At 37.2% G+C, this 24,608-nt stretch overlaps 1 protein-coding gene across 3 annotated transcripts in view; it reads right to left on the bottom strand.

The window, feature by feature from the left end:
* Positions 1-20,253, bottom strand: part of lmx1al (LIM homeobox transcription factor 1, alpha-like) — a 39,005-nt gene extending 18,752 nt beyond the window's left edge. The window contains exons 1-4 of one of the 3 annotated variants that reach the window (XM_053228553.1): positions 20,000-20,253; positions 19,696-19,828; positions 13,844-13,929; positions 9,491-9,674 (exon numbers count right to left, since the gene is read on the bottom strand). In XM_053228553.1, the coding sequence (XP_053084528.1) occupies positions 9,491-9,674; positions 13,844-13,929; positions 19,696-19,718 (293 nt within the window). In that variant the 5' untranslated portion in view covers positions 19,719-19,828; positions 20,000-20,253. The remainder of the gene's footprint in view (positions 1-9,490; positions 9,675-13,843; positions 13,930-19,695; positions 19,829-19,999) is intronic. The other 2 variants (XM_026946084.3, XM_026946085.3) reach the window with 2 other exon arrangements.
* Positions 20,254-24,608: the final 4,355 nt, after the last annotated feature.

The raw sequence follows: 24,608 nt of genomic DNA, 5'->3' as shown, positions 1-24,608 counted from the left end.
GGGTTTTTTTCCCCCACTGCTTCTCTGGAAATTTTATGTACTGTAAACTGCATTGTTTTTTTTTTACTACTGAATTAGCTATCTATAGACAAACCCATGAGAGTAAATGTAAAGGTCTAAGTAAACTGCAGGGTTTTTCTTGGCAACTTTGCATACCAAACTGCATTTTTACTACATCTAGCTAGTTATTAAAGAATCTGGTATTAGACTGAAAGGCTTCATTGCAGTAGCTAAGTATTACCTCCATACCCTAGCTAGCGAGCTAGCTAACTAATAGTAACATAAAATAGCATGTTACATAGAGCTAGCAGGCTAGTGATCATTGAGGCACTGTCACTGGGGTATTAGCTAAAGTATAAATAGCTATCTAGCTAATAGTGACGTAAAATAATGTGTTACATAGAGCTAGCTGGCTAGTGTTACACCAAGGGGTCATCGTTAGGGTAGCTAAAGATATTTCTAACACAGTGCTGTTGAATTCTCGTATAATTGTTGAATCAGTTTCCATAACAGTACTGTAATATAACTTGGCTAGATTTATGTTAATGCACTCATTCTAATACTTTATGGTTTCTATAGTAACAGCTGTTACTAGACTACTATGAGTGCATCTCAATCAGCTCCCTAGCTTTGCTGGAAATAGCAAGCTATAGAAACAGTAGCTGTAATAAATGCAGTTTTTCATGAAAAAATGTGAGTCTTTTCTCTTTCTTTGGAAACTAAATTGCATTTTTACCACTTTTAGATAGCTAGCTAGCTCAGTTGTCACCTACTGTCACTGTTTAGATTTTATAATAAGCTAGTCTCACTGCAGTAGCTAAAAGATTACTGACATAACATAGCTAGCTTGCTAGCTTTTCTTGAACAGAGTCCTCAAGGGTATTTATTCATAAGTAAAAGCATCCAGAATGCTCTTCTGTCTACCACTTCACAACGATTCCTTTGAGACGATCACCTCTGAACCTCTAACAGCGCGCTCGAGTGCCCTGCTTGTCACTGAACCAGCATTTTATATAAATCCGTGGCAGGTTTTTAGACCTTCTGTACATAAATACTTCAGCCTGAGCATACAGTTTATATTGGATTCCAAATGTAGGTGGCGTCCATTAACGCGAGAGATGTTCAGTCCCAGCTCGCTCTCTATGCGCAGCACAGCAAGGAGACTTGTCTGAGACCGTAATTAGCATTGTTCCCATAATCAAGGCAGCCACCCCCTACTCCCCCAGACACCCTGAGCCATGGAGTGGGGAGATGATTAAGAGAAAACGGGCAATAAACGGAGAGATAAACTGATTGGTGTCGTGACTGCTATCAATCTCAACAAGCGCACAATGAGGTTTGGTACAGAGAAATATTATTAGAAACCAGACAGTGATGAACGAGCTAATGGAGAGAGAGCCACTGGAGACGGCAAGAGGAGAGAGGAAGAGAGATGTGAGGAGAGAAAAAAACCAAAAACATTCCTGCTCGTTTCATGCTTGTAAACTGCATTATAGCAGTAGGCTAAGTTTGATGAGCTCACGATAACTGTCGAGTAGGATTACGTCAATGAGTGGATGTGTGCTGTAATCCTAAAAACACTGACACTTATCCTGGGATTATATAATAACCATTCTAACATCCAGAGTGACTGAAGAACACACACACAAACACACACACACAAACACATCTCACAGGACCTCAATGTGTCTCTCAGAAGAGAAAATGAAGGAAAAAAAGATAAAGATGAAGACAATGAAAGGAAAGAAAGTAAATAACACAGGATGGAAGGAAGGAGGGAAAGAAAGAAAGAAAGTAAGAAAGAGAGGAGAGAAAAAATGGGGAAAGAAAGAAAAAAAGAACAAAGAAAGGAAGAAAGGAAAGATGGAAGGTAGGAGAGAAAGAAAACTTAAATGAAAAAGGAAAGAAGAGTGAAAAAGAAAGAAAGAAAGAAAGAAAGAAAGAAAGATATAGTAGCATGGCAAGAAAAATATAAAGGAAGCAAAGAAGGAAGCAGAGACAGAAAGACAGGAATGAATGAAAACAGAAAAAACAAGGATGAAAAGGATGGAAGGAAGGAAGGAAGGAAGGATGGAAAGAAAGTTAAATGAAAAAGAAAAAGGAGAAGGGAGTAAAAAAAGGGAAAAAGGATGGAGAGGTTTGAAAGAAATGAAGATCTACAGCTGCTATCTGGAAGGAAAGATGAAGAGAAATAAAGACAGCACACTGTGTTGTGGGGTTTTGTTAACATGGAGCTGGTCTGCTCTGGGGCAGATTTTGGTGCTTCCCATGTCACAGGGTAAAGTATTAAACCCAGAGCGTCCTGAGCAAACACTCAGCTCCTGTAGCGTGGACAGTGCTAGTACTGGTGCTGGTGCTGTGGGTGGTGCTATGGGTGGAGCAGGGGCAGATTGGGGCTCTGTGCCCCTCACTCTGACTCCTTTTGCACCGGTTCTCAGGTGCTGTGGTGCTGTGGGTGGAGCAGGGGCAGATTGGGGCTCTGTGCCCCTCACTCTGATTACTTTTGCACTGGTTCTCAGGTGCTGTGGTGCTTTGGGTGGTGCTGTGGTTGGAGCAGGGGCAGATTGGGGCTCTGTGCCCCTCACTCTGACTCCTTTTGCACCGGTTCTCAGGTGCTGTGAGTGGTGCTATGGGTGGAGCAGGGGCAGATTGGGGCTCTGTGCCCCTCACTCTGACTCATTTTGCACCGGTTCTCATGTGCTGTGGTGCTGTGGGTGGAGCAGGGGCAGATTGGGGCTCTGCGCCCCTCACTCTGACTCCTTTTGCACTGGTTCTCAGGTGCTGTGGTGCTTTGGGTGGTGCTGTGGTTGGAGCAGGGGCAGATTGGGGCTCTGTGCCCCTCACTCTGACTCCTTTTGCACCGGTTCTCAGGTGCTGTGGTGCTGTGAGTGGAGCAGGGGCAGATTGGGGCTCTGTGCCCCTCACTCTGACTCATTTTGCACCGGTTCTCAGGTGCTGTGGTGCTGTGAGTGGAGCAGGGGCAGATTGGGGCTCTGTGCCCCTCACTCTGACTCATTTTGCACTGGTTCTCAGGTGCTGTGGTGCTGTGGGTGGTGCTGTGGGTGGAGCAGGGGCAGATTGGGGCTCTGTGCCCCTCACTCTGACTCATTTTGCACCGGGTCTCAGGCGCCCTGCCCTGGGGCTCTCTGTCTTTATTAATGTGGGACTGGATTGTACAGGAAGGACTGGGTGACGGACTGTCTGCCGCATACCGAGAACAAGAAGAGCGTGACACACACACACAGGAGTGTGTGTGTGTGTGTGTGTTCCTCTGCCACACTGTAAAGTGATGAATGTGGAAGGCGTACGTACCCAAGGTGTGTGTGTGTGTATGTGTGTGTGTGAGTGTGTGTGTGTCTTTATATAACAGCTTAAAAATGAACTAAATGCTAATTTCCTGAAGAAAATACACTGTGGGTAGAAGACAAATGTGAACGAGGGATTATAGTTAAAAATAAGAAGATTTTCAAGATACATTAGTGTATCATAAGCTCTCAGAAACAGTTTAAATAAGAAAGAAAGAAGGAAAGAAAGAAAGCAGGAAAGAAGGAAGGAAGGAAGGAAGGAAGGAAGGAAAGAATGAAGGATAGACAGAGAGAAGAATGAAGCCAAAGATGAAAAGAAAGAAAGAGAGAGAGAGAGAGAGAGAGAAAGAAAAATATCAATAAAGCAATAAAGGAGCTAATAAAATAAGATAAGGAATGATAAATGATAACAGAAATAAAAAGAATGAAAGAGAGAGTCATATAAATAAAAAATAGTGAAAACAGAAAGAAATCTCTCTTTCTCTCTCTTTCTTTCTTCTCCACATGTGATGAAGTTATAAGGAATGTGAGGAAGGTGTTCAAAAGATGGAAAGAAAGTAAGAAAGAAAGAAGGAAAGAAAGGGGTTAAATGCAAAAATGTATTTGCTTGAATTCACTGACTGAATTTTTTCTTGGACCCTTTAAATGGAACACACTCCTGCTGGTTATGGTGTGTGTGTGTGTGTGTGTGTGTGTGTGTGTGTTTAGAGAGGTGCCGATGGACAGACGGCAGGAAACACAAGGAGTTATTGTTGCTGATCCACTCAAGGTCATCGACACAGGAGCGTGCCAAGTCTCGTATGGGGATACATACCAGGACACAACTTATACTGAACATTCCACACACACACACACACACACACACACACAGTTTGTCCCATGCTTCCTTTGTTATTTGCATGTAACAGTATCATTAATTAATTGTAATTAATTGGCTATTTATTAAACACAAGGAAGCTGGCCTGTAATGCTGCACTAAATCAGGAGCTTCTCATTAAGATGTAACAAATGTCCATTATTTAAATAGTAAATTTGACTCTAACTATGTTTATATTAAGCAATTCATTAAGACTCAACTGATGTGACTTAACAAATATTTAATGCTGGTCCAAAGATTTCTAATATAGACCTGTAATGTGAAATAAACTAAAATAAAATAAATAAAATATTAAAACGATTGCACGATTAAACTACTGGTCCTAAATTATTCACCATCTCATAAAGAGATGAAATCCTGACGAGGTTTCACAGCCATCTAAGAGCGCAAAGGTGGGAGGGGCATACTCTCTCTCCCCTGTCAATCACAGTGACACTAGCCAATCGTGAGCATCTGGGAGCTCATGTATGTGGAAGAGGGCGGATAGCGCTTTATTCTGAGTGTGTTACGGAGCACTAGTTTGAACACGTGTGGTTGTCTTGCTTCACGTGTCTCACAGGAAGCACGTGTCAGACTTCACCCTCCCTGGTTGCTAGCTGTCGTGTGATTGGTTAGAGCTGCTTAGTCATGTTAGCCATTGTTGTCCATTGCTAAATGTATATGTGTAAGAAGTAAAAGTGAGTGTGCTGATATAGGAACATAATCCACGACAATTATTATATTCCCGATTTTTTTTTCCTATGTAACAACATCCATTTTTTTATTAATTAAAGAGCAACACTGTACTTTTTATCCATTTATAGTTACATTTAATGAGTACAGTTTTTGATTAAAGGGAGCTACATTAAGTATAAAGTACAGTGTTGCTCTTTATAGTTACATTTAATGTTGAAGAATGTCCGTGAAACAAGTTAGTTCCTGTTCTCACTTACGTTATAGCAGCTGCACACATTCGCTCCCTCACCAGCTTCTCGTTTTTTTTCTATCACTTCAAGTAAATAAGACAAAAAAAAAAAAAGCAGATTGTCATGTTATTGTCATGTCATGTAAACTCCTCTGTCCTGAAGACTTCTATAAGCCCCAACATGGAGATTGAAGGGATTTTGTATCTGTCGGTGTGATGTTATGTCTCCTGGGAGTTTGAGGGATGGAGCTGTGGATCAGTGTTGTGCTGGAGGATGGGACGTTTATGGATCAGGACTGAAGGTGAAAACGAGCGTTTCAATCATCACTCTTTTAAACAGACTGTATAACTGCACAGCTACTGCAGTCCAGGTTAGCTGTGAGCCCTGCTACGCTGGTAGAAGCAGCTCAGAGTATTCTCAGAGTATCTCACTTCCTGCACATTGTAGGAGGATAAAAAGCCACTGAATCGTTGCAGCGTATTTCAGTGTTTGCTGCAGGACACAGTGATGTAATGGTGTGATCAGTCAGAAGAACAGGTAAGAACATTCTCATCCTGATGAGCTGGAGCCTGGGCTGAGGAATATCATTCTATAATATCAAAATATCACAATATATTAACATCATCATACTCCATCATCATACTCTTCATCTCCATATTCTTCATCATCTTACTCTTCATCTTGGTACTCTTCATCATCATACTCTTCCTCTTCATACTCATCATCATCATACTGTTCATCATCATACTCTTCATCATCTTATTCTTCATCTTCATTCTCATCATCATCATACTCTTCCTCTTCATATTCATCATCATCATACTCTTCATCATCATACTCCATCATCATACTCTTCATCTCCATATTCTTCATCATCTTACTCTTCATCTTCATACTCATCATCATCATACTCTTCCTCTTCATACTCTTCATCATCATACTCCTCATCTCCATATTCTTCATCATCTTCCTCTTCCTCTTCATACTCTTCATCATCATACTCTTCCTCTTCATACTCTTCATCATCATACTCTTCCTCTTCATACTTTTCATCTTCATACTCCATCATACTCTTCATCTCCATACTCTTCAACATACCCTTCATCTTCATACTCTTTATCTTCACACTCCATCATTATCATACTCTTCATCATCACACTCCATCATCACACTCCATCATCATACTCTTCCTCTTCATACTTTTCATCTTCATACTCCATCATACCCTTCATCAACATACTCTTCATCTTCATAATCTTCATCTTCATACTCTTCATCTTCATACTCTTTTTGAGTGAAGATCATGTGACATCAGTCATAACTGACATCACTGTCTCTGACAACTAACTGTCTGTACATGAAAACTCTGTTTTTTTATTAGTTGTTACAGAAGCAAGTAAGAAAGAAAGAAAGAAAGAAAGAAAGAGAAAGAGAGAGAGAGAAAGAGAAGGGCACTTAAGACAAAGGAAGGGAAATACAGAAAAATGGAGAATGAGATAGATAAAGAGAAATAAAGAAAAATGAATAAAGAGTCAGAAAAGAAGGAAGCAGAGAAAAAAACAAAGAAATGATTTTTTGGCCTTTAATGAATAAATGAAGGAAATAATCCGGGCCTAAAGACAAAGCTGTGTATAAATGATTGGTGATGATGATCAATCAGCTTCAGCTGTGTGGAGACAAGCCCCGCCCACTAGTCCCTTATTTACAGGTTATATGCATATGACACGCCCACTTTTATACAAGTGGACAGTTAATGAACAGAATTTACCAGTTACAGTTATCTGAGATAAAGAAGTAAAGAAGAGTAAAGAAGTGTACTGAGTGAAGATGAGTGTGAGGTTGCTGTGTACGCTCGTTTTAGGATTAGATTTGACCGAATGAAATGAAAAAGTGAAACAGAAATAAAACCTTTTACTTTCCTATAATGATGTATTTCTAAGTGAAACAGGTTCAGGGTTTTGGCTCGATGAGAGTTGATATTGGAGGTGAAACGTGTTTTTATCTGTGTATGTGAGCAAGGAAAAAAAAAAAAGGCTAGCTTTGATTTCAGGTTGTCTTTCAAGTTTTCCGTGAAGAACATCCTGTTACATTTTAATCTATCACTTTCTAACATTTCTGTGAAGGTCATGAGGAAAGAATGGAAATCTTTGGAAAAGTGAAAGAAAAGATTTTTTCCATCTTGCTGTACAAAGAGCAGTTATCTTTTTTTAGTCTGAAATCCTCCCTTCTCCTTTTTCTCTCTCTCTCTCCCCCATTCTATTTTTCTCCTCCCTCATTCTCTACCTCTCTCCTCCATTCCCAGCTCTCCCTGAGACAGCTCCAGATGTGGGTTGGTGGAGGGAGAGCTGCCGCTGGCCCACAGTGTCTGACACTTTTCACAACAGCGATAGCAGCCAGCGAGTTCGTCCTTCATCTCTCTGACCCCTGAGATGTCACCGCTGGAGCTCCCTTTAATCAAAACCCACAACTCTCCTGCTTATGAATATTATACAGCTGAGATTCACTTATATCTCAGTTACATTCCTCTTCTAAACTCCAACCCCGTCTCCCTTCTGTCACAATATTCAAAACAACGTGATACTCAAGCTGTTATTTAAGCAGTTATCAAGGGCAGGTTCAGGAAAGATCGATCCTTAAAGCAAGAAAGCAAGCAAGCAAGAAAGAAAGCAAGAAAGAAAGCAAGAAAGAAAGAAAGAAAGGGCAGACTGAAGGAAATAAGTAAATAAATTAAGAGAGGAAGAAAAACAAACAAAAGTACATAAGAAATGAGATGAAGAAAGTAAAAATAAATAAATAAATAAAGAAAGAAAAAAAAGGCAGACTGAAGGAAATAAGAAAAATTAAGAAAGGAAGAAAAACAAACAAAAGTACCTAAGAAATGAGATGAAGAAAGTAAAAAGAAAGAAAGAAAGAAAGGGCAGACTGAAGGAAATAAGAAAATAAATTAAGAGAGGAAGAAAAACAAACAAAAGTACATAAGAAATGAAATGAAGAAAGTAAAGATAAATAAATTAAAAAGAAAGAAAGAAAGAAAGAAAGAAAGAAAGAAAAGGCAGACTGAAGGAAATAAGAAAAATTAAGAAAGGAAGAAAAACAAACAAAAGTACCTAAGAAATGAGATGAAGAAAGTAAAAAGAAAGAAAGAAAGAAAGAAAGAAAGAAAGAATGGCAGAATGAGGGAAAAGGCAGAATGAGGGAAGTAGGAAAATAAACTAAGAAAGAAAGAATAACAAAAAAAAACCAAACAAACAAACAACAAATAAACAAACTAAAGGGACTAAAGTACATAAGAATTGAAATGAAGAAAGTAAAAATAAATAAAAAAGAAAGAAAGAAAGAAATTTTCTATAGAAGCGATAGCATATTAGAGTGAGCGCTTTAATCTGAACCTGTGATTTGCAGCTGCACTGCAGTCAGAGCTGCTGTTACAGGAAACTAATCAACAGCTTCTGACCAATCAGAATGGAGAATTCATCAGCACTGTGGTATAAATCACTGCAGACGTGAAAAGCTCTTTTGGTAAAACGGCTCGACTGAGCAGAGAACTTTTAAACAGTTACAAGAAGCTAAATATGAAAAATGTACACATTAATACAGAGAAGTTGCACTAGTGCTGTTGTTATTTTATAGTAGTATTTTACTGTAGCTGAGGTGTGTGTTCATGTGTTTATGTGTGTGTTCGTGTGTGTGTTTGTGTGTTTATGTGTGTTCATGTGTTTATGTGTGTGTTCGTGTGTGTTTGTGTGTTTATGTGTGTTCATGTGTTTATGTGTGTGTTTATGTTCTTTATGTCTGTGTTTATATGTGTGTTTCTGTGTGTTTCTGTGTGTTCATGTGTGTTTATATGTGTGTGTTCGTGTGTGTTCGTGTGTGTTTGTGTGTGTGTGTTTATGCACGTGTTTATGTTGTTTATATCTATGTTTATATGTGTATGTTCATGTGTGTGTTTATGTGTGTGTTTGTGTGTGTTGATGTGTGTTTTCGTGTGTGTGTTTATGTGTGTGTTCGTGTGTGTGTTGATGTGTGTGTTGATGTGTGTGTTGATGTGTGTGTGTTTATGTGTGTGTTCGTGTGTGTGTTGATGTGTGTGTTTATGTGTGTGTTTGTGTGTGTGTTTGTGTGTGTGTTTATGTGTTTGTTGATGTGTGTGTTTATGTGTGTGTTTATGTGTGTGTTGATGTGTGTGTTTATGTGTGTGTTTGTGTGTTGATGTGTGTGTTCGTGTGTGTGTTTATGTGTGTGTTCGTGTGTGTGTTTATGTGTGTGTTTATGTGTGTGTTCGTGTGTATGTTGATGTGTGTGTGTGTGTGTGTTGATGTGTGTGTTGAGGACTTGCAGGAGTAGTTTTGGCAGAGATGCTGTATAATTGCTGTGTGTGAGGCGTGCTGAGACTCTTGTCTTACTTCTCGTAGTCGTGTTTGCAGTAGAGCAGCCGGTCTCGGGAGTAGCACGTCCCACTGAGCGTGCTCAGACACACGGCACACTTCACACACGTCTCGTGCCACGACTGATCGTTCACGCGCAGGAGGAAGCGGTCAGCGATGGGTGACTCACACCCTGCACACACCTCACCTCCGCCCACATGCTCTGTGGACACACACACACACACATCAAACACACACACATCAAACACACTGAGGACTTGCCATGGTAACAAGCAGTAAAAATGCACAGGCAACGTTTGTTTGTAAGTCGTCCTGGACTTGTGATTAGTTTCTTATGGGTGATTCGGTTTGACATTTGGGTTATAATTTGTTAACACAATGTTACGTTTTATTTACATTTAAGCTGCAGGTGAATTGGTTCATTTTTTAAAATCAATAGATTTCACAATCAAAATCAAGTTTTTGTAGTGTAACTTTTTTCAGAAAATGACATTTATTTACTTAAATGAGTCTTCATCTAATTAAATATGTCTAAAGTTTCATACAGAATGAAATTTCACTGTCAAGAAGCACCACAGAAAGACTTTTGTTGGAATATCATTTATTTATTGCATAACAAAAAAAAAAACATGTGCAGGTACATAAAAATATTTAATCCCATTTTTCAGTATAAATTCCATAAATCCATAAATACTGAACATTTTGGAAAATTCCTCAATAACTTCCCTCTAATTATGGATAAGAATGAACATGTAAGATTTCATGAATTGAGAAATTGAGCTTTTTTGGCTCTGAATTTAGAAAACATAATGATTTTGAGAAAAAACTACCATGAGGTTTAATGTGATTTCACTCTCTTTAGTGTGGTTTATAAGGTTTAATAATTGACGTATATCATAATGACACATAAACTCACATACTTAACAAGTTTTTCAGTGATGACATGGTGTGATTATGAAGTGGGAGGAGCTTAAGCCTTCTTCAGAGTTGTTAGGTTTCAGATAATGGCAGTGGTCACAAATGGAGAAAACAGTGAAATAAACGCTTAGTGTTACTACAGATGCAGTTTATCCAAAAATCTGAAAAATTACCAAAATTGTCATTTCTAATCTGTTAAGTCTGTATCTTGACTTAAAGAGACTTTAGTAATAAACGAAATCTCATTATAACAGTATATTTTAAGGTTATATTTTGATAGGTTTGGCCGCTTGTCGATAAATCACTCAGAATATGATGATGAAAAAATCACAGGCTATGTTCCTGTTTTTTTGGGATAGCATGGATTAATTTCCAACCTGTATGTTATTGTTCCTCTTTCGGCTGCTCCCATTAGGGGTCGCCACTGTGGATTATTGGTCCGTGTATTTAACTTGGCACAGTTTTTACACCCTTCCAGATGCCCTTCCTGATGCAACCTCCCCAATTTTATCCAGGCTTGGGACCAGCACTGAGAGCGCACTGTTGCACACAACCCCAGTGGCAGGGGCTGGTTCCCTGGCCGCAAATCGAACCCTGCCTGCAGCGGTGACAGCACTGTGGCCTAACCACTAATCCTCCAGGGACCCCATTTCCATCCTGTATATTTATGTATGTTCACAGATTGTGAAGATTTTGAATATGGCTAAAAGGGTAGAGATCTTCCTGAGGCATTTTAGTCATCTCTTGGGTGGCAATAAAAATGTTTAAAGGTTTAAAATATATTAAAATCTTTTAAGGAACAAACAGTGAAATATTGTAATGTGTCACTTTACACTCATGTAGAATCTATACATTCTCAAAGTGGAGTCTGGGGATTCCCAGGGTTTCATGATGTAGTGGAAATTTCAGGAATAAAAAAAAATCTCCATGGCTCTAATAAATAGTCAGATATTACTGTACACATGAAATAAATCTATAGTGAAGGGTGGGAGTGTATTTTACAGTTAAAATTCTTGCTTTAAATGTTTTACAACCCCTGCCTTAAGGGTTTTTTGAAAGTTAAGAACCCTTAATTATCCAACGAACCCTTTTTTCTAACTCTTGGAGATTACGTTCATCAGAAATATAAGAGCATATAAGAGCATGCTGCCTTTCATCTAAACATAGCACCACTGAGCACCAACACGACTCAAATCACCAGAGCTTTACTGAAATAAAAGTGTTGATTTGATTTACTATAATATGAGGGGAATTGGATGTATACGTAGGATAATATGTCACTTATACATGCTGCGATAATCGCTTTACCTTTCATCACAGTTTATGGTAATTATCACAGCAGTATAAAAATATATTACGTTCAGGAAAGTCCAGTTCAGCTCTGCAGTGTTTACATTTGTATATCGAGGCAGCGGTTTTGTCTTTTTCAAATCAAAATAAAGAAACATCAGAAGAAGCTGGCGAGAAAAAAATGGATTACTAGGATTGGAATTTGACTGGATTGTGAAAAATGACATGATATTATTGGTGAATAGAAAATCCCTAAATTCACAGATGATCACCAGGGCTTAGTGGTAATATGATAACAATATTGCGATACACAGGTCCATTATAAGGTCATGATTATGATCAAGGCTTCTGTAACATCAACCAATCACCCTTTTATGCGCAGTAACCAGTAGCTGATAATCTTAGTACCAATAGCTCTTGTCCTTGGTGAATTATTCACTTATTCTTTCATTTTCAGGGTCAGGGTTGAGGTGGATCCGAAGCCAGTCTTGGGACCACTGTGTACGAGGCGGGAATAGCAACCAGGATAGGATGCCAGTCTATCACAGGGCTGATTCATTTTTTATTTTTAAGTTTAAATCATGATTGCGAAGTTAAAAGTTATTCAATTGTGGCATTACTATTAGCAAACCTGAATAATGTACATATTGAGTATGAATGATATTTTTTCTGTAATGTGCAATTCTTGCTATCCTACTGTAGTCACCTTTAGCTTGTCTGTATGAATCTTTTTCAAAAGAGTATCACAGCCAATAAACAAAAAAACATTAAAAATTAACATCCTGCACTCTCAGAAATAAAGGTACTTTTTCTTGTTGTTGCAGTGGTACCATCAAGCGCACACATTTATACTTTTTGTTCCTTTAGTATGAATGTTTTACCTGGGAAGGTGCACCTTTGGTGTGGTGTACCTTTAATTAACATTTAGAGTAAACCTTTAAAGGTACATCAGTGGTTTCAGTCATTCTTAAAGTCTGATTATGCACCTTAAATTATTTTTATATAAAGATATAAAGATACATACTAAAGGTACAAATGGTGGACACAAATGGTTTGTACCACTCCAGCAAGAAGGAAAAGTACAATATGATACCTTTATTTCTGAGAATGTAGATGTCTAGATGTTGCTGATTTTGTGCTTTAACTCTAAACCAAACCTGGGATTTAACTGATGAATTGTATGAGAACAGGAAAATCACCTAACTGAAGCAGAATCATAGCTGGAATATGTGGAATGGTGGATATTTGGGTTTCCTGGATGGCAGACTACGAAACTACATATGCTGTATTAATTAAAGCTCTAATTAAAACTCTATATTATCTGATCTGCTGATCGGACACCATCACTCTCTCAGTAAGTTATGAAAAATATTAGAGACACAATGACAACATGCTTTAAGATGCATTAAATTCTGCACATCCATGATCCGTGTATCAATCAACACATTAATAAATGAATATATGAGTGGATTGAAAAATAGGCAATGACAAATCCAGTCAGATAGTGAGCAGATGTTTCAGGGTAGTGTCACATCTGATGCTCAGTGGCAAATCAGTGCATCACTATTAAAGTTTAAAATAATATCTCGGCACTGAACAAAACACGGTGCAAAACGCTATTCCTTGGAATGTGCAACATAACCCACTTTCTCAGAAAAAAGTGTAATAAAGTGTACATTGTCTTTGTGAAGGCAGTACCCTTAATTTGCACCCTTAATATGTGTCTTTCATCTGGAAATGTGGACAAAGTGCACCTTTAAAAAGAATTTTTACAAGCACATTTCTAGTTCAAAGATACAAGTTAAATGTATAAAAGGTGTACGCTTCAGGGTACCACCCCAGCGACAAAAAAGGTACAGTTTAGTACCCTTTCTTTCTTTATGTATTTCCTTATGAAAATATAAAATAATTGCAAGAGCAAAGCTGATTCCAATCAACTAAAGTTACTGTTATATATCATTCCTGAGATAAATATCCTACTAAACATACAGTTAAGATATAGATTGATGTGATTACGTCAAAATACACACAAATACATAATTAACAGAATTTTAAAAAGTATACAACATGCAATATACAACAAAATGGCTTCAGTTTAAATCAGAATCTGAGAGTAAAGCATCGTTTTGGTTCTGAATCATGTCTGATATTCTGTTTTCTCACCAAAAGGTGTGGAAGACGGAGCCTGCTGCAGACATGACTGGTTTTCCTCTGTTTTCATACCGTTCGGGCCTCCTTCTGAGTGCTGACTGAGAGAAAAAACACACAATAATCCAATAAATATTCACACATCCCCGTGAATATGGGCTGGAAATTCCTTACTGAAATCATCACATACATAAAGACACATAAAAAAAAGGAAAAAAAAAAGACGTGAAGGTGCATTTCACCATGTTATGTCCAGAAAAGTAAATGACATATGACATCATATGAATAATATGTGATCACATGTGAAAATGATGAATCATGTAGGATGAAAATCACATGTGAAAATAAATATGAAAATGACGTGAAAATAAAAGGCAGTGCATGTGAAAACATTAATTATGTGAAAAAAGCACGTGAAAATAAATGAATCGTGTGAAACGTTCACACATGAAAATAAAATCACATGCTCTACATGTGAAAAAATAAGATGTGAAAATACTTAATAATGTGAAAAGATCACACGTGAAAGTACACACATGCAGTGTAAAAAATACAGAAAAAAATTTAATAATGTGAGAAAATCACATTGAAAATGAATGAATCGTGAAAAATTCACTCATGGAAATAAAATCACATGCTCTACATATGAAAAAAATCAATAAGGGATAAAATAATAATGTGAGAAAATCACATGTGGAAAATAATTGAAAAATGTGTGTGTATGTGTGTGTGTGTGTGTGTGTGTGTGTGTGTGTGTGTGAGGGAATTACGTGGGAAAATACACACGTGTATTACATGTGAATAAATAACGTGGAAAAAAGTCACATGTGCTACATGTGAAAAAAATATTAATCAGGGGAGAAAATCGCATGTACATATAAATGAATCCTGTGAAAAAAAAATTACATGTGAAAATACATGCATGCATTACATGTGGAAAAACATAACGTGAAAAAATTAATCATGTGAAAAATCACGTGGAAAATCAATGAATCGAGTTGGGGGGACGGGGGGGACGGGGGAATCATGTGAATATATACACATACAGGGGTATATTCATGAAAGCAAATAGGCGTGAACACACACACAGGTTTAGGTAGATCTATATGTCAATGTAAGAGTAACTGATTAACAACCGCAGGTCAATATATTTTAAATATTTTTAACTGTTTTGAAATATTTTAAGTTCTCAGTGAACATCAGATGTAGGGCTTAAAAATGAAACACACTTCTTGGTTTTCTGTATAAAATATGCACTAAATAGTGTGCCAGAATAGTGCACTGTTATAGCTTACAGTATTTGCACTACTACAGTAATAAATATATGGGCTCCGTCCCAAACCACACAACCTACTACCCTAATAAAGAGAATCAATAAAGAGTATCAATGGAGTATCAATGAGGAGTATTAATAAAGTGAATTAATAAAGAGTATTAATAAAGAGAATTAATAAAGAGTATCAATAAATACAATCAATGAATAGTATCAATGAAACATATTAATAAAGAGTATCAAAGAAGAGTATCAATAAAGAGTAGTAATAGAGAATATTAATAAAGAGTATCAATAAAGTGTATTAATGAAGAGCATTAATACAGAGTATTATAGAACAGTATTAATGAAGAGTATTAATACAGAATATTAATAAAGAGCTTTAATAGAGTATTATTGAACAGTATTAATGAAGATAGATATTAATAGAGTATTATTGAACAGTATTAATGAAGATAGATATTAATAGAGTATTATTGAACAATATTAATGAAGATAGATATTAATAGAGTATTATTGAACAGTATTAATGAAGATAGATATTAATAGAGTATTAATGAAGAGTATTAATAGAGAGTATTAATACAGATCTCCCTAAACGTGGATAAAGTGTATCTTTAAAAACAAGAGGTGAGGTAACTGGACCATAGTGACCTTTCACCTTTAGTAAAGCTTTAAAAGTGAACTGCATGCACTTAAAGGTAGAAAAGGTGTACCTGCTGGTACCACTGCAGCAACATGGAGAGCTACAGATTGGTACAGATTGGTACAGTTTGGTACAGATTGGTACGGGTTGGTATGGTTTTACAGATTGGTACAGATTAGTATGGTTTGGTACAGATTGGTACAGACTGGTACGGTTTGGTACAGTTTCGTACGGTTTGGTAGAGTTTGGTAGAGTTTGGTAGAGTTTGGTATGGTTTTACAGATTAGTACAGTTTGGTACAGTTTGGTACAGTTTGGTACAGATTAGTACAGTTTGGTACGGTTTGGTACAGTTTGATACGGTTTGGTACAGTTTGGTACAGTTTGATACGGTTTGGTACGGTTTGGTACAGATTAGTACAGTTTGGTACAGATTGGTAGAGTTTGGTACAGTTTGATATGGTTTGGTAGAGTTTGGTACCCCTGTTTTCTGAGAGTTTACTGTTGCTCTGCATATTTATTTTAAATGTTTTGATCCCAACATTTCAGTTTAAAGCTTGAACACAAGTCAGACATCCTAGAGCTGGATATTGTACATTAATGCACGTGTTTTAAACTCCATTTTCATTTCTACACAATTTAACACATTAGCACTTTACCTGATACAAAGAGAATAAACTCTGTTCTGCAAACTTACTTCCTAAAGTGTCATTATATGAGGGAGGAAAAGGGAACTCATATTATCTTAGGAAATCTATAACAGACGCATCTATCTATCTGTCTATCTATCTATCTATCTAACTATCCGAATTATTTCAGAACAAACGTAAATTCTAATCTATTATTATTATTATTATTATTATTATTATTATTATTATTATTATAAGGTCGTCAACCTCATATCAGTGGGATTTTTATTTTTTTTTACTGATACTCCTTTATGCGTTTTAATAATTGTATTATATTTAATTTAATGTTTTGAATAACTAATAAAATAAATCGAATTGGTTTTTTCCATGTTTTTTTTTTTTTAAAACATGTCCAAATGTGATCTCTTCCCACTTCTAAAATGCAGTCAGTGCAGGCCAGTATACTGTAAAAATATCCAACACTGATTTTGTTTATTCATATTTTGAAAGAAGTCTGAAATGTGTTGGAATTGGCGGCGGCAGGATGCGGGAACCGCACAGCTCGCGCGCGGGACTGCACTGCGGTAACGCACCCACATTTCCCTTTTCTGTGAATTCTTCTGGTTATTACATTAACATCCTCACACACATCCTGGACACATTTAGATTTTGTAGCCTACAGTATATTCCTAAAGATACCGACTTTAAAAAAAACAAACAAAAAAACATCTATGCCTATAATTTATATTAAGGTTTAATTTCGGGTTTTATTGCCCTCCGGCTAAATAAGTAAAAATAAAACCTGATTTGTGTAGATTTCAGCTCCTCAGTTTTTTTTTTCGAGCATTTGATTCCGTTAAACTGCGAATGAATTTATTTAAGTGGGATCTTTGGATTCAAATAAATACAAATAATCGCATAATTATTGGATTTCAGTTCAATTTCTTATTAACGGGGACGTGATCACATTAATGTCTGCACACAGAAATGAATACATTTTGGATTTTTTTTTTTTTTGTCAAGAATAGAGCTTGAGATGGTTCTAGACAAGCTTCACAACCAAATGACAGAATTATTGATTTTATTCATTAAAAAAAACAGAGAAATTAAAATAATAATAATAATAATAATAATAATAATAATAATAATAAATCAGTACTGAAAAATGACTAGCATTATTAGTTTGTAAGACCGAAATTCAGTTCAAATTAAAGCAGTTTTGCATTTGATGTGAATTGTATTTGATTGCTTTTGCCAGTCTGGTTTATTAATGAGAGCTAGTGGTAATGTGCTAGCTGTTCCTATAGCCTGTAGGCTTATTTCACCTGAACTGCAAGATTATTATGCATGATTTCTCAAAGAGAGTGAAAACATATTTTAATAAAGGTTTTACAAATGTAAAAATAATTACATCCAGAGTTTCTGATTTACTGCATCAGTGTGAGATCAGTGTGAGATCAGTGTGAGATCAGTGTGAGATCAGTGTGAGATTCCCCTGAAATGCGACACATTCAGTAATCAGGCTAATCATCACCCACAGGGGAAAATTTTATATCTGTGTGTTTTCATGCTTTTAGTCGGAGTGTGTGACAGGGAGGATCAGGACTATTATTTGGAGGCCTGTTTGAGGGGAAAAAAAAAGGAAATGTGTTAATGTCACTCAGACAAAGTGGTTCAGGACTGGAGCTGCGTCCCAAACCGCATCCTACAGCACTAAAGAGTGTGTCATAATCAGTACCAGTGCTGTGACTGGTTTTGACGTAGGGCTACTAGTTAGTGTATGGGATTCAGCTCAGATTTCCATTAGAAAAAAAAAAAAAAGATCAGATCTGAAATAGAGATCATTCGCGTTATTGTAGGAACGCGCGCGATGACAGATGGATCCCAATAATCTAATCTAATCTAATCTAATCTAATCTAATCTAATCATCATCATCATCATCATCATCTAGACAATATAACTGATTTTGTAAATGAAAGAAAAAAAAATCAGATTAAAGCAATAGAGTAAAATCCTGGGTCTGAATTAATATGTACATTAAAAATGTATCTAGGTCATGAATCTTTTTTTAATTTTTTAATTTTTTTATTTTTATGTAGCTTTTTATGTTATATTTATCTAGCACCCTAAAGATTTCTTCTGTTTGTGTGAGGTAGACTCCTACAACAGACTGTTTAAGAGCTTTTAATCAAGCTTTTCCAAAAAAGCTCTGCTCTAAAAAAATATAATAATAATAATACCAACAACAATAATAATAATAATAATAATAATAATAATAATAATAATAATAATAATAAAACAAGTCCATTGGGTTGTTTTACTGGTTAAAGTTTCACCACAAAGGAGGAAATATCTTACATCCTGAAGAGAACTTCAATTAAAAATCAATTAAAATAAATTTCAATTATAAAAAACACCATGGTTTCTAGTGGGTCCTTTATTTTTTAAAATAACGACCATCCAAAAACCCCAGAGGAACCATTTTGACACCTATAGTGATAAATCCAGTATATTAAGCTACACATTGTCCACTTTTCTACTCATTTACATTGAGAATCGTTAAGGCTGATTATCCAGGATGGAGAACATTACAAACAGTGTTGAATAATCATTTATTAAATGTGACTTTAGAGCTTATTCCTTATTAAAGAGGAGTTTGTGAAGGTAAACTAACACTTAGGCTACAGATGAAGCTGAAGGTTTTCTGAACATTACAAAATAATCATCCACAAGGAGCCTTTAGCTCTCTTTTAATCAGGATCCTTTTAGTGCCTGAAGTTTCTTTACAGCAATTTTCCTGCAAGCTTCTGACAATGAGGCAAAATAATCCCGAATAACTCCAGAAATAAATAATATCCTGGATCTGCATGAATATTCCTGTGTGTAGAAAGAAAGTTAGCTTTCATCTAGCACTCTGTAGCTTTGTCCTCGTGTGAGAGGTAGAACCCTACAACAGATTATTATTATTATTATTATTATTATTATTATTATTATTATTATTGTTATTATTTTACATCTTACACATATTCTTTGGGTTGTTTTACTGATTCAACCCTTAAAAGATCCTCCAGAAGCCTTGTTGCACATCATGAGTTTGATCTTTTATTTATTTATTTATTTTTTTTTCTTTTGAGAGTAGAACTTTAAGTTTCTCAAGTTTTGTAAGAATGTGTTACATTTCTATAATGTTCCTGTAACATTTTTATGAATGAATTAATTTTTTTTTTCCCCAAAATGCATTCATTCCTCTGTTACAGCTTTATCCTGGGTTGGGTTTGTGCTAAAGTTGTCCTGATGTTTTGGTAATGTTTTATAAGACCTTGCTAGACCCTGCTGAAGCATGTGCTCGGATGTTTTCTCTGTTAGCTCTGAAAGCTGGATGAACACTGTCCTGAGTGTGAGAGTCAGCTCAACACTGCAGATGTGCTTTCAGCTCTGTTCATCCCCTCATCCTGAGAGAGAGAGAGAGAGAGAGAGAGAGAGAGAGGGAGAGCAGTGAAATGAGGGAATCTAGGCATGCAGAGTGCTTTGGCAGCCCTGTGTTAAACCCGGTCCCACCCGGAGCCGCGCGAGGAAGCGCGCGCGCGCGCGCACGCGTCGTGCAGGTGTGTGGTGTGAGTTACCTGACGGTGAAACACACTCCTCCCGAGCTTTCTGTAGGTAACATCAAAGACACCGGGGATCACGTGCACTCGTGATGAGGATGAGGAGGATGCGGATGAGGGAGAAGATGAGCAGAAGCAGCGATGTGTGTTTAAACTCCACTCTCAGCCTCAACACAGAAACCAAACCGCAGCGGAAGTTGGAGTTAAAAATCCTGCGGGCGCGCGCGCTGTGTGTCCGGGTGAAGAGCCGCAACACACAATGGAGCTACAGAGAGTTAGAGATGTGCTCATATACCTCTCTCTAATTCTCCCTCACTCCTCCCACCTCTCTCTCTCTCTCTCTCTCTCTCTCTCTCTCTCTCTCTCCCCGGTTGCTCTTTCCCTCTCTATTTCTCTTTCATGTTTCTCTCTCTTTATTTCTCTCCCTCGTCCCTCCCTCCTGTCTCTCTCTTTCTGTCTGTCTCTCTTTCCCTTCCTCCTGTCTCTCTCTTTCTGTCTGTCTCTCTCTTTCTGTCTGCCTCTCTCTTTCCATCCCTATTATCTCTCTCTTTCTATCTGTCTCCCTCTTTTCCTCCCTCCTGTCTCTCTCTTTCTGTCTGTCTCCCTCTTTCCCTCCCTCCTGTCTCTCTCTTTCTGTCTGTCTCTCTCTTTCCCTCCCTCCTGTCTCTCTCTTTCTGTCTGTCTGTCTGTCTCTCTTTCCCTTCCTCCTGTCTCTCTCTTTCTGTCTGTCTCCCTCTTGCCCTCCCTCCTGTCTCTTTCTTTCTGTCTGTCTCTCTCTTTTCCTCCCTCCTGTCTTTCTCTTTCTGTCTGTCTCTCTCTTTCTGTCTGCCTCTCTCTTTCCATCCCTATTATCTCTCTCTTTCTATCTGTCTCCCTCTTTCCCTCCCTCCTGTCTCTCTCTTTCTGTCTGTCTCTCTCTTTCTGTCTGCCTCTCTCTTTCCATCCCTCCTGTCTCCCTCTTTTCCTCCCTCCTGTCTCTCTCTTTCTGTCTGTCTCCCTCTTTCCCTCCCTCCTGTCTCTCTCTTTCTGTCTGTCTGTCTCTCTTTCCCTCCCTCCTGTCTCCCTCTTTTCCGCCCTCCTGTCTCTCTCTTTCTATCTGTCTCCCTCTTTCCCTCCCTCCTGTCTCTCTCTTACTGTATGTCTGTCACTCTATTTCCCTCCCTCCTGTCTCTCTTTCCCTCGCTCATGTCTCTCTCTTTCCCTCTCCCCTGACTATCTCTTTCTATCTGTCTCTCTCATTCTGTCTGTCTCTCTACTTTGCTCTCTGTCTTGCCCTCACTCCCTCCTCTCTCTTTGTCTTTCTCTCTTCTCCCCTCTTTCCATCTCTCTTTTTCCCTCCTTCCCCTCTCTATTTCTCTCTCTCTCTCACTCCATCTTGTGTCTTCACTATCTCTCTCTTTTCCTTCACTCTCTATTGTCTGTCTTGTCTCTTCACTGTCATTTCATCTTTCATCCTCTTCTTCTCCCCTCTCTTCTCTCCTTTCTCCATCTCTCTCTCATTTTTCACATCTCTCGCTGATCCTGGTGGGACAACATGCTTCACGTATTTCATATCTTTTTCATATGAACTGAGTGAAGAGCGCAGGCCGCTGTGGGAGAGCTGCTTCCAGACACCAACTTCAAATCAATACATCTGTTCACTTCTCATTACACTTCCATCGTTTCACACCTATTGGTTTTGGACCTTTGTTCTTCCATATATTTATTTACACACACACACACACACAGTTGGACAGTGTTGACCAGAGAGTCGTATTACAAGTAAAATTGTTCTTTGCTCTAAGCTGCATGGATGCTGTCTGCATTATTGCATTAGGTGCAGAGGTGGAACAGCTTTTGTCCGGAAGATTTAAGTTCAAACCTCACGACTGCTACAGAGTCGCTGTCTGAACACGACGCTTTACTTTGTCCTTCTCAGATCTGGGCTTGGATTCTGTCTGAAAAATAAACACACATTACGAACACGTAATGTTAATCCATTAAACCAGGGATTTACCTTTAACAGTCAAATACAATTTTTGTTTTTTCCAAATAAAATTCCAAACATATTCCAGCTATTCACATATCAGGCTCATTGTGTGACAGCAGATGATAATATCCTATTTGTTATTTCTTGGAGTCTGAGAGCTTTTTGTTCATGAACACATTAGGTCAAAGTTGACATTATTTATAATCCTATGACAAGATTTCATGTTATTAAGGTTTGGATTAAACTTGTTCAGTTCAAGAGAAGAACCAAACCTACTAATAACTACAAGAGCTCAGTATACAGGGTGTCCCATAAGTCATCATAGTTATGGGACACTTTTTTTTTTTTTTTTTTTTTTTTTTTTTTTAGTAAAATGGAACTTTATTTGCAAAACTTCCTCTACATGATTGCCATTTCTTTGTAAATACACACGGAGACATCTCTCCCACTCATGATGAACTCGTGTGAACATGTTTGATGTCATGCATGTAACTGAATGTTCATCACAACCTTGTGACAAAGGCATTCTTAAAGGCTATCTGAAAAAAATAATATAAACTAAGTATGAAAATTTTTGGAAGACATTTTGCTTAAAAGGGTTCATTTCCCTTATGTACAGAGACTCGTGGAACACCCTGTAGAATAACTCTGATAAAGAGCTACACGTTTCAGAACCACATTATTTTAAAAACTACAGTTACCTGACTTTCATTAAGGGAGTTTTGTTCAATTTTAATCATTTTTCTTTCTTCCTTTTTCTTTCTTTCTTTCTTTCCTTGTAAAAAGTTGATCTCCTGCTGACCTCTGGCTATGTCTTGCCTCACAGACCCCTGAGAGTCTCCGGATGCCACTGTGAGAACCACTGAATTAAAGAATCTGCAGTAGACACGATTACAACAGACAATAATTTCAACATGTTTCCCTGTACTGAGAAAAGAACAGAAAAACTGCTTCGTTGAAACTCACTTACAATGAAAGTGTAAGGGAAGATTTATGCGAAACACATTTTGTAGAACGCTTTCCTGAATTCTTCAAAGCTGTTCGTTATCACCGTAATTCTTCAGTAAAGGATCTTTTCAGAGGAGCAAATTGCTACATTTTATTCCTCTTATCCTACAGCAATCTGGCAACACTAACGATTTATTTATTAAAGAACAACACGTTATACTTTTTTACCCATTTATAATTAATGTTGTGGAATTCTCACTTATGTTATAGCAGCTGTAAACAGTCGTTCCCTCAGCAGCCTCGCTTTTTTTTCCTCTTCCTTCAAATTAATAAGATGAAAAAAACAAGAAACCTCAAAGCATAAAATCCTGAATATGTTTCCACTGAGAAAGCACTGACACTGGAGACTCCTTCCAAAATTCCCATGTCAGTGCCTCCTCACAGAAAACTTAATACAAGCGCATGAATATAAACCTGTGATTCGCAGCTTTTATTACAGAAAATGAATCAACACCTGCTGACCAATCAGAATTCAGAATTCAACATCTGCCCTTAGACTTGCATTATAGTTGAGTTTGGGGTAAACAGGTTTTTTGTTCTTCTCAGTACAGGGAAACACACGTGTACTACACACACAGTAGGTGGAGGTTAGGTCGAGAAAATGCTGAATTATTTCTTTAACACTAAACAGAGACTAAAAGGAAAAGCCTTCAAAAAGCTAGAGGTAGATGTATATGTGTAAATGTGTAAAATATGTGTAAATGTGTGTAAATGTGTGTAAATGTGTAAAATATTTCTATACAGATGTACCTCAGAGCTGGTCCTGATGTTGCAGTGGGCAATAATCCTGAATAGAGCCTCAGCTGTATAATAGTGATCACAAATTATTCCTGCACTCTTAGATCATTTCTGATTATTTGTCATGTTTTCAAATCCACCCAGGACTCAATATCTGTTAATTGGTCATTTATAACAAATCCAGCAGCTTCACTCCTTCAGCACACTGTACTGTGGAACAGCATAGCACATCTGCCATCTTGTGGTATGTATTAGGATTTCTCTCATTTTTTTCTCATTTGCACCCCAACTGCTAAGAATGATCTTTTTACTGTGTGTTATCTAATGTATAAGATTAGAGATGGCACGGATTTGATCTCCAGGATGCCAGCAAAAAAATGGTGGATCAGATACTAGAGAAAAGAAGAAAGAGTTAAATCCAATCCCAAAACAAGTGGAAAAGACTGGAACAGGATTTGGAAAAGATTTTTTTTTTTTTTTTGGAACTGGAAATACTTACATATAAAGAGACTAGATTGTATTTTTGGTTAGGATAGATTTTATTAGATTTATATTTATATTTTATTATATTTGTAAGTGGAAGAGATGTGTAAGTCATGCTTTTAGCTGTGTATTTTTTTGTACTTCGTGAAGTGCTTCAAAAATATAAAAAAATAATTTTAAAACCTTAGTAGGTTTTAAAGAAAAAATATCAGATTAATATGAATATCAGTTGATATGCAATGTTTCAGTATTAGTATTGTTATCATAAAAGACAAAAACTGGTTTTGTGCCATCTCTATGTAAGATATATGGTATATCTTTAGTGTTATATTATATATATATATATATATATATATATATATATATATATATATATGTAACTATATGCGCTTACTTACTAATTATCATTGCTGTAACAATCTAAATGTG

Source organism: Pangasianodon hypophthalmus, chromosome 23, assembly GCF_027358585.1.
Source record: "Pangasianodon hypophthalmus isolate fPanHyp1 chromosome 23, fPanHyp1.pri, whole genome shotgun sequence".
NCBI classification, from domain to species: Eukaryota; Metazoa; Chordata; class Actinopteri; order Siluriformes; family Pangasiidae; genus Pangasianodon; species Pangasianodon hypophthalmus.
Note: the sequence above shows the minus strand (reverse complement) of the source record. Positions and strands in the feature narration are given on the sequence as shown.